At 42.0% G+C, this 9,129-nt stretch overlaps 1 protein-coding gene across 1 annotated transcript; it reads right to left on the reverse strand.

Moving 5' to 3' along the window:
• Positions 1-6,611: 6,611 nt before the first annotated feature.
• Positions 6,612-8,744, reverse strand: LOC148135262 (putative G protein-coupled receptor 139). The gene is made up of 3 exons (XM_087985090.1): positions 8,466-8,744; positions 7,617-7,662; positions 6,612-7,519 (listed from the first exon to the last, which is right to left on the reverse strand). Exons 1-3 carry the CDS (start codon positions 8,742-8,744, stop codon positions 6,612-6,614), a joined length of 1,233 nt encoding a protein of 410 aa, XP_087841216.1.
• Positions 8,745-9,129: the final 385 nt, after the last annotated feature.

Raw genomic sequence — 9,129 nt, forward strand, 5'->3', positions numbered from 1 at the left:
TTGATAAATTTAAATGTGGGACCTTACAAAGAAGACGTAGTTTTCCTAGTCGATATGGGGGCCACAAGATCATCCTTAAAGTTTAAGCCAAAGGGAGTGGGAACGAAATAATTAATTGGATTATGGTGACATTTTTGTGATGAGAGGCATGAGGAGTCATGTTTGCGCTCATGACGAGATATTGCCAGCAAATTGGGGATTGAATTAACTGCAAATGGTGCTACGGAATCTGTTGAGGTTCTTAAAAATGCATGTGCTCGAAAAAAAAAACGATTACAGATAAAGGATGAAAAGTCGCAACTGACTGGTAAACAAACAGAACTGCGCGATTACAGTTTTTAAAATGTTTTAGTCACTTGTTGTGTTTCCACCCTGAATTATATAATATATATATATTTAATAATTAATATTTACAATAAATCAGTTGTGCTAGCCTGAATCGATATTAATTGGCAGGATTCCTTCACACATTCTCAGTGACCTGTCATATTGATTCATGGTGAATTTAAAATATGAACTGCCTAACGGCTGGTCAGCCCAAACTTGTGATCTCTATGCCCTAGAAAGAGCTCTCAGAACCTTAGAAAACAAAAAAGGAACAATATGTACAGACTGCAAATATGCGTTTGGAGTGCACATACCTTCGAAAAAAAATTGACAAGCAAGATGACTGATAAGTAGCAGAGGAAAAGAACTAACACATGAGTAATTGATAAAAACAAGTGCTGGAATCCCTATTCCTCCCCAGAGTAATACTGATAGTTCATATAAAGGGACATCAGAAGGAGAATGAGCCGGAAGTAAAGGGAAATAGACTGGTCGATGAGTTACTTAAAGAAGCAACCCTGAATCCACAAGGAGCAGTGATATACTCCCTAATACCTACAATTTAAGATCTTCAGTGTGCCCCGTTGTTTACTGCAAAGGGGGAAAAGGGTCTAAAAGATTTTGGAGCTGCAATGACAGCTGATGGGGTAGCCTGAAAGTAGTTAGTACCCCCATCAAGTCAGAACTGTGTTAAACCAAAAGGCAGGGAGATGGTTGACGAGGCCATCCGGATGGAAAAAGATAACCTGGTGTTAGCAACTGACACCTGTCGAAACCCAGATACCTTCTTATGGAAGGGAGAGCCTCTGGACAAATGAGAATTAGAACATGACTGTTTAGATATCATAGAGTATCAAACCAAAATTAGACACGACCTGAGAGGTCTACCTCTGCATGACAGGGATAGGTTGTTTATAGATGGATCATCGAGAGGAGTGGAAGGAAAAAGACACAATGGGTATGCAGTAGTGGACGGTAACAAAAACCAAACAGTGGCGGCAGTCCGGCTGCCAAACACATGGTCAGCCCAGACCTGTGAATTGTACGCATTAAATCAAGCTTTAAAACACTATAGAATCGGGATGGCAGAATTTACACTGATTCTAAGTATGTATAATATAATAAGGGAAGGGCTCAAAGGAGGAAGGAACCCAGGAGTGAGACCCTTCCAAATTATACAGGTTAGATTACACCGAACTACCCCCAGTGGGAAAACCGAAGTACCTGTTGGTCTTAGTAGACCTCTTAACCGGGTGGGTGGAAGCTTTCCCAATGTCACTAGCCACCTCAAAAGGAGTGGTGAAAACCCTCCTTGAACATATCATCCCATGATATGGAATAGTGGAAAGTATAGATTCAGACCAAGGTAGCCATTTTACGTCCAAGATCCTCCAAGAAGTAATGGCAAGAATACCACTCCCCTTTGGCACCCACCCAACTCTGGGCGTGTGGAACGAATGAATCAAATCTTAAAGAAGCATTTATCTAAGCTAGTCCTAGACACTCGATTACCATGGACAAAATGTTTACCTATCGCATTGCTACGCATTGGGACTATTCCTAGACATGATATAGGCCTCTCTTCTTACAAGATGATGTTTGGATTACCTTTCTTGGTTGGAAGAGGGGAATTCCCAACTGTAGAGTTCAATGATAAGTTTTCCAGAACTATATTGTGGCGCTCGGCTCTTCTTTGTCTGTCCTTAGAAAAAAGGGTCTTTTGACCCAGATACCTCCACTTGAGTTCGACAACCGGGTGATTGGGTCCTGATCAAGACCTGGAAAGATACCAAACTCGACACGAGCTGGGAGGAACCATTCCTAACCCTCCTGACTACTGAGACAGCTATCTGGACTGCTGAAAAGGGTGGAGTCATCACACTCGCTTCAAAGGTCCTGTGAACGCCCCATTGGCGGAGTGGCACGATCATCCTACAGACAACCCTCTGAAAGTTAAGCTGAGAAAGAGGGAATGATCTAAGATAAAAGACTATTTTAATGTTTGATGATATATATGTTGTATTGATTGTAAGGGTTGTGTGGGCTCACCTCTCCCTGGCGCCTAAAAGATTAAAATATGGTGATAGGCAGGGTTTAGAAATGGGTGGGTACTGGTATAGTATTATGACGTTGGTAGTACTAACTGTTCAAAGAAGCGGGAAAAATCACATCACTACACTACGCCAAAATTATGCCAAACAAGAGGGACTTGCCAACTGTTGGGTCTGTGCAGAGTTCCCACACCATGGTAAATCTGGGATCCCCACCTCGGTAATATGGCTCACCAAAAGAGAAATGTACGATGTGCAACAATTTGATTCGGGCTTAAATAATACAAAGTGGGAATCTGAAAGGAGCAAATATAAATTTGCGGGATGGTTCCCAAGGCCAGCCCTGAAAATCCAGGGTGTCATCGATAGCCTTAGAATTTCCCCACCAAAAGGAGCAGTGAATACCACCTGTTTCTGTAATCGGAATGATGCCACACCCTTCCAATTAGGAAAATCATCTTGCGTCTATACCAACCAACCCACTGTCAAGAACACTCCCCAAGTATTGACCGGGACATATTGGGTATGTGGTCTGAAGGCCAATTCATTTATTCCTGGGGCAAAATACATTCGTATGACCGAATGTGTGGAAATAAATGCATGTACTGAAATTGATGAAGCATTGCCTTAAAAGAAAAAGGCTAGAGTGGTTGCTGTTACCTTGCTTATATCGTCCCTCACCTCTGAGCCCAACTTAAGAAAGGACTGGGGCGGGGGATAAGACGTAAGACCCGAGAGGTCCCCGAAGGAGACCGTCTGCTGTGGACACTACTCCCAAACTAAGGCACTACAAGGGCAGGGGTGGAAATACAGAAACTGGCGGCTGCCCTTGAAAATTTAATTAATCATGCCACCGGCGCAACGGGAGTAACTCAATCCCAGATATCAGCCATAACCACCGAAATGATCGCAACAAGACTAACAGTTTTACAGAATCGAATGGCTTTAGACTATCTCTTGGCCGAAAAAGGGGAACTTGTGCGCTGATTGGTAAGGGATGCTGCACCTTCATCCCAGACACCTCTTCCATAGTGGAAGATAAGGCTGAAATAGTACAATATAACAGAAATTGCGGATTAAATCCGAAAAGATGAAAGATGGGGATGGGGTGATTGGAGACTGACTGGTTGGGGAAAATACTTAGCTAATTTAGGCATACATGTATTACTAATAATTATAGGTTTACTGACAGGATTGAATGTGTTAAAATGGAAAATGACTAAGCTGCTAATATCTTTGGGAGGACAATACAAGCCCAAAAAAGGGAGAGTAGCAGATTACTCCTGGAGTTTGAAAAAGACAGACTTAGAAATACAGAAATGGCAAGATTGTGAACCTCTGCACTATAGGGTGAAAAGAGGGCAGAAAATAAGATTGCAAAAACAACAAATTATTAAGAAAAGAAATGGGGGAGTTGTTAGAAATTGGGTAAAGTGTTGTTTTTGCAGATATAGAAAAAAACATACAGAAAAGGGGTACAACAAGAGAACTATTAACTCTGCAGGTATTTAGGGGAAAGTATCTCTACTTTTCAGTGTATAATTATGGATAATTAAGTACTAACTTTAATGTAGATTTATTCAAGAAAATAATTCTTTTTACCATAATGTTTAAAATAACAGTTTCAAAAAAAGCTAAGATTACTGAAACATATAAGCAAAGCACGAAAAAGATACATTGTTAAGATGGATGGACAAGAATGGAATGTACCTATGGACAAAGAAAGAAGTTACAAAGGAAACATCGAGATAAGGGCTTAGCCTTATGACAGCACATGCAAGGGGGAAAATTGACAACTTGGAAAGAAGGGGGCAATGGGCGTGGAGCATAGATGGGCAGAGGCCAAATAGTCAGAATGATTGTGTAATGTAGGGATCGGAAGAGGTGACCTCACGTATCTCAAAAGTATAACTGTGTAATAGTTTGAATAATCATCACTTCAATTGCTTTCTGCAACTGGGGTCCTTTCTTGCAAGATCGTAGAATAAATTGTCTTGTTTCCAGCTTTGGTGGTCTCGTCTAAATTTTATTGAGTTCTGTTTCTAACAATATGAAGGGATTTCAGCATATTCTGGAACAAGAAGCAACAAACTGTCGGATAGCATTTTAGATCAATGGCCTGCTGCATTGCTGGAACACAGCCAGTTGGGAAGCCGTGCACCAATTTATGGAACAGAATACAGTGAAACATAAACGCTAAAGTATTTTGAAAATGGTCGTGGAAAGGCTATAATGTCCAAGCTTAAATCAGAGAGAGGGAGAAAACACGTTCAAGTGATGGGGAGAGAACAGAAAGAGATAGACAAACCAGGATAGACTGCGGAGAGAACACAGTAAAATGCAATTTTTTTTCCAACTTGACAAATAGTACATCTTTGCATTCGGCAACCAAAGCCGAGTCATAAACCAGCATCAGGGAGACGGACAAACTGTTTGCAGTCTCACTGCGGCTTGGGAGACCTTGCAATGTGTCAAGTTACCTGCAGTGTGTTCCATATTGAATATAGTGGCTCAATGTCTAAACATTGTTTGCAGAAGTTCTAATTTAATATTTTCGAACTCTCTCCTCTCCTCTCTCTCTCGCGCCCCCTCTCTCTCTCGCCCCCTCTCTCTCTCTCGCCCCCTCTCTCTCCCCCCTCTCTCACACACCTCTCCCCACCCCCACCTCCCCCCCCACACACACACATACACACACACTCACACGCACACTCTGGCTTTATTTCTATCTCACTCTGTCCATACCCTTCTTCTGCACCTACCTCAGTCTTGGGTACTCCGCATATTCGCTCAATACATAGTCTGGCTCTATTTTTCTTTCTTCATTCCTAAATCTCTCTTCCTCTCTCCCTCGCAAGAGTCAATTGAGTTGCAGCTGGAAAAGCACAACAGGTCAGACAGCATGAAAGGAGCAGGAAACCCCAATACCCTTCGTGTAGACTGCTGCGACCTGCTCTCTCTCGGACTCAACTCCTGACAGTTCTCATTCTCCACCATTCCCTGCCGATGACGTAGGGAGGCCAACAGAGGATGACATTGGGAGCAATCGGGAGAGAGACATGTAGACGTTCTATCGCTGTCTTTCTCTTTGTCCTTCTCTCTACCATCTCTCTCTTCTTTTCTCTCTTTCTCTGTCAGTACATCCATATGTGTGTTGCGTCTCTGTCTATAGGTGTGTACATATATAATAAAGATATATATATATATATATATATATATATATATATAGGCACATATATCTTATATGTATACACACACCTATTTCTGTCTCTGTCGAACTCTGTTGAACAATATCTGTGTGCTTTCCGCTCTGTGTCTGTGTGAGCTAGTGAATATCAGTGTGTGCATTCGTGTGTGTTTCAATGTGTGTCTCTGTGCCTGTGTAACTGTACAGTGACCTGTCTGTTAATTTTGTGTTGAATCCACTGAAATTGGGTTATGTCCTTTCCACTCTCTTTCTCTCTGTCATTCTTATATTTGAACTGACACAATGGTAATGTTGCTTTGTGTTCCCAGATATGTGTCTCTGTCTATATGTGTGTGTGTGTGTTTGTGTGCCTGTCTGTCTATCACTGGTTGCAATATGTCTCATTGAATGAATTAATTAAAATGTGATGAGTCTGTGTCACTCGCTCCTTCCATGCCTGAAGTGTTACAATACCGTCACCGGTGACCTCCCTACGCCACTACACAGCAGTTTTGTCCGATCAATGTTACCAATGAGACTTGATTAGAAGGCGACAAGAATGGGAATAATGAGACAAAGTACAAAATTAAACGTGTGAGCGTGATATGGAGTAAGGGAACGACATGCATTCTGTCGAGGCCCGGAAGGAATAAATGACCCAGAGGTGAAAGAAACGTCAGAGTGACAAAAAATCAACTCCTGAGCTCAGCCCAAATGCCCTCTCCTTTCCCTGAGGAGTAGCACTTGAAGCTGAGTCAGTCTCTCTCCAGCTCAGCTTTTACAACACAAAGACACACAACAATATATTTCACTCTGTTGCTTGGCACTTCTGAGTGAATATTTCTCTTAATTATAGATTGAAGTAATAGACACAGTCGCAGTCTTTTCCCAGTGATCCCTGAGTTGCGAGAAACATTGAATTGTGTCCGTGTAACGCCTTGAGGGATAACGTTAGACAAACCAGCAGCACCATCAGTTCGTTTTCATAACAACAGGCTGCTTCATTTCAGAAACATTGAACTGGAAGGAGAAAATTCCAGATGGATTGTTTACTTCGTCAATTTGATTGTTTGATATATTTGGCTAAGCGGATACTTCAACACATTCTTCAGCTGCTGTCTGAATTTAGTCTGGGTCACTGCATAAATTGCGGTGTTTGTACAGCAACTGAGGAGCTGCAGCATGAAGCCTAATTCTGCCACAGACGGATGGAGATACACAGACCCATAACCAATATCATCCATCCGATACCATATAGAATAAACCATTAAAGTTGACCATAACAGAACGAAATTGGCTGAGATTACAAATAGTAAAATGATGGATCTTTTTCGATTTTGCATTTCTGTGTCACACTGAACATCTCCACTGGTGAGAGCGCGGAGTCTCCTGCGTGCTCTGCTGGTCACGAAAATATGTCTGATCGTGAAAACATTGAGCAGCAGAATCAGGAGAAATGGAACAGCCGGGGTTAGAATGTTATGGAAGAATTCGATTGTGACCCAGACCCGAGAGTCACGAATATCGACTGTTACATCACAAAACCAGGGAGCGTTTCCTAGCCCATAATCACCTGTGAGCATAAAATACCAAAATATGTTCTTTAAACAGCTCAGCACAGTCACTGTCCCCAAAACAACAGCCGCCGTTTTCTCACTGCAGTATTTACTTTTCAGCTTCTGGCAACAAATGGCCATGAATCGATCAAAGGTGAAAGTGACGGTGAACCAGACAGAGCAGTCTGTGGCTGCATAGAGCAGGACGGCGTGGATATTACACACGGGGATGTACGGCAAGAAATAAAATTGTTCCTGATAAACAATGGGAATGTGTCTCAGTATCAGGTCGAGAATTATAACCAGAAGATCCGCCACTGCCATGGCCCCCAGGTAGCGTCTGACACATGTAGACAATCCACAATCTTTCCAAAGCAGGATGTAAATTGTCATTAAGTTAACTGTGAGGAAGGAAAACATGCAAGTTATACATAAGTTGAAGGCAAAGATACCATTTTGATTGAAGACCATGTAAAATTTTCGAATGTGTCATTATACTCGTAGTTACTGAAATAGGTGAAGCTGAGATAACAAGTTCTAACGTCTGAATTGTGAACAAAAAATGTGACATAAATCACAGAATCACAGAAACACTCCCTCACCAAACAAACTAGAACATTCCCACATACTCGATCACTGCAATGCAGAAACAGGACACTTCTTTACAGTTCCTTTTGTGGAGGGTAAAAATGATATAGTCCTGAAGGAATCTCGTTGAGTCACTTGACGACAAATGCAGAATGGGAATTTCTATTTTTTAGTCTATACTATGGTCTATCCTTTGTTGTAAAGAAATGTAAATTTGGGGAAAATTGTTTTAAACCTTTGGTTGCTTGTGGGAGTTTGAAGTAGCGATTCTTCTCAATGGAACAGGATCTCGTCCCTCGCGATCTTAACTTTTGTTGACTTAACTGAGATCCGACTTTGCTAACCAGCCTCACATGGGGAAACTTATTGTACACCTTAAAAAAGACCATAGACATCAAGTCTCCCGTTCTGCCCTCATCAATGCTCTTTGTTGCTTCTTCAGTAAACCCAATCATTTTCGTGAGACATGCTTTCTGACTCACAAAGCCATGCTGACAATCCCCAATCCGTCCTTGCCTTTCGAAATGTCTGTAAATCCTGTCTTTCGGAATTCCCTCCAACATCTTGCGCACCACCAACGTCAGGCTCACTGGTCCAAGTTCTCTCGCTTTTCCTTACCATCTTTTTTTAAAATTGTGGCCCCACTTTAGCCAAATTCCTGTTATTCAGCTGTGTACCTGTGAATATCGATGAAACAAATATCTCAGCAAGGGGCCCAGCAATCACTTCCCTAGCTTCCCACAGAATTCCAGGATACACCTGGTCAGCTCCTTGCGATATATCCACTTCTTCCTGTTTGAAGACATCCAACACCTCCTCTTCTGCAATAAGGACATTATTCAAGATGTCACCATCTATTTTTATACTTTCTATATCTTCCAAATCTTTCTCCACAGCAACCACTGATGCAAAATACTCGTTTAGTATCTCTCCCATTTCCTGCAACTCCATATACAGGGAACGTCGTTGATCTGTGAGAGGCCCTACTGACTCCCTAATTGCCCTTTTGTCCTTTATGTATTTGTCCAAAATCGTCATGGTCACAGAATCAGACTAACAGGTCATGTTTGAAGAAGCACGATCACCATCCCTGGGTATATCCTGTCCCACCAGCAGGACCAAATTGCGAACACCGCCGTATGCAGTCAGGGAATGAGATTCCATAGAATTCTGCAACATTGATTCCAGTGCTCACGGAATCTCATGAAAACAGTTCAAAAATGGTCAAGACAATTGCCTGATGCCTATTCCCCTCCTCTCCATTTATCTTTGCTAAACTCGTTCTTGATGTTAAAATCAACTCAGAGGAATGTCTGAGAGTGAAAAGAGCACAGAACTTGCTCAGGTTGTGGTAATGTAATGCGCATCAGAAGCATGTCTTCACAGACCTACCAGTGACTCAGCATGGTGAAGGCAAGAATAC

This window comes from Chiloscyllium plagiosum, unplaced genomic scaffold (assembly GCF_037043375.1).
Source record: "Chiloscyllium plagiosum isolate Xiang-an unplaced genomic scaffold, Cpla_swu_hap1 HiC_scaffold_50, whole genome shotgun sequence".
NCBI lineage: Eukaryota > Metazoa > Chordata > Chondrichthyes > Orectolobiformes > Hemiscylliidae > Chiloscyllium > Chiloscyllium plagiosum.

Bases quoted from the DNA above. Each gene is read 5' to 3' on its own strand.
- LOC148135262 (XM_087985090.1), bottom strand. From the start codon at position 8,744: ATGACGATTTTGGACAAATACATAAAGGACAAAAGGGCAATTAGGGAG. The intron at 7,663-8,465 runs GTGTATCCTGGA...TTCACAATTCAG, and splicing joins TATCGCAAGGAGCTGACCAG to ACGTTAGAACTTGTTATCTC. The intron at 7,520-7,616 runs GTATAATGACAC...CCTTCCTCACAG, and splicing joins ACCTATTTCAGTAACTACGA to TTAACTTAATGACAATTTAC.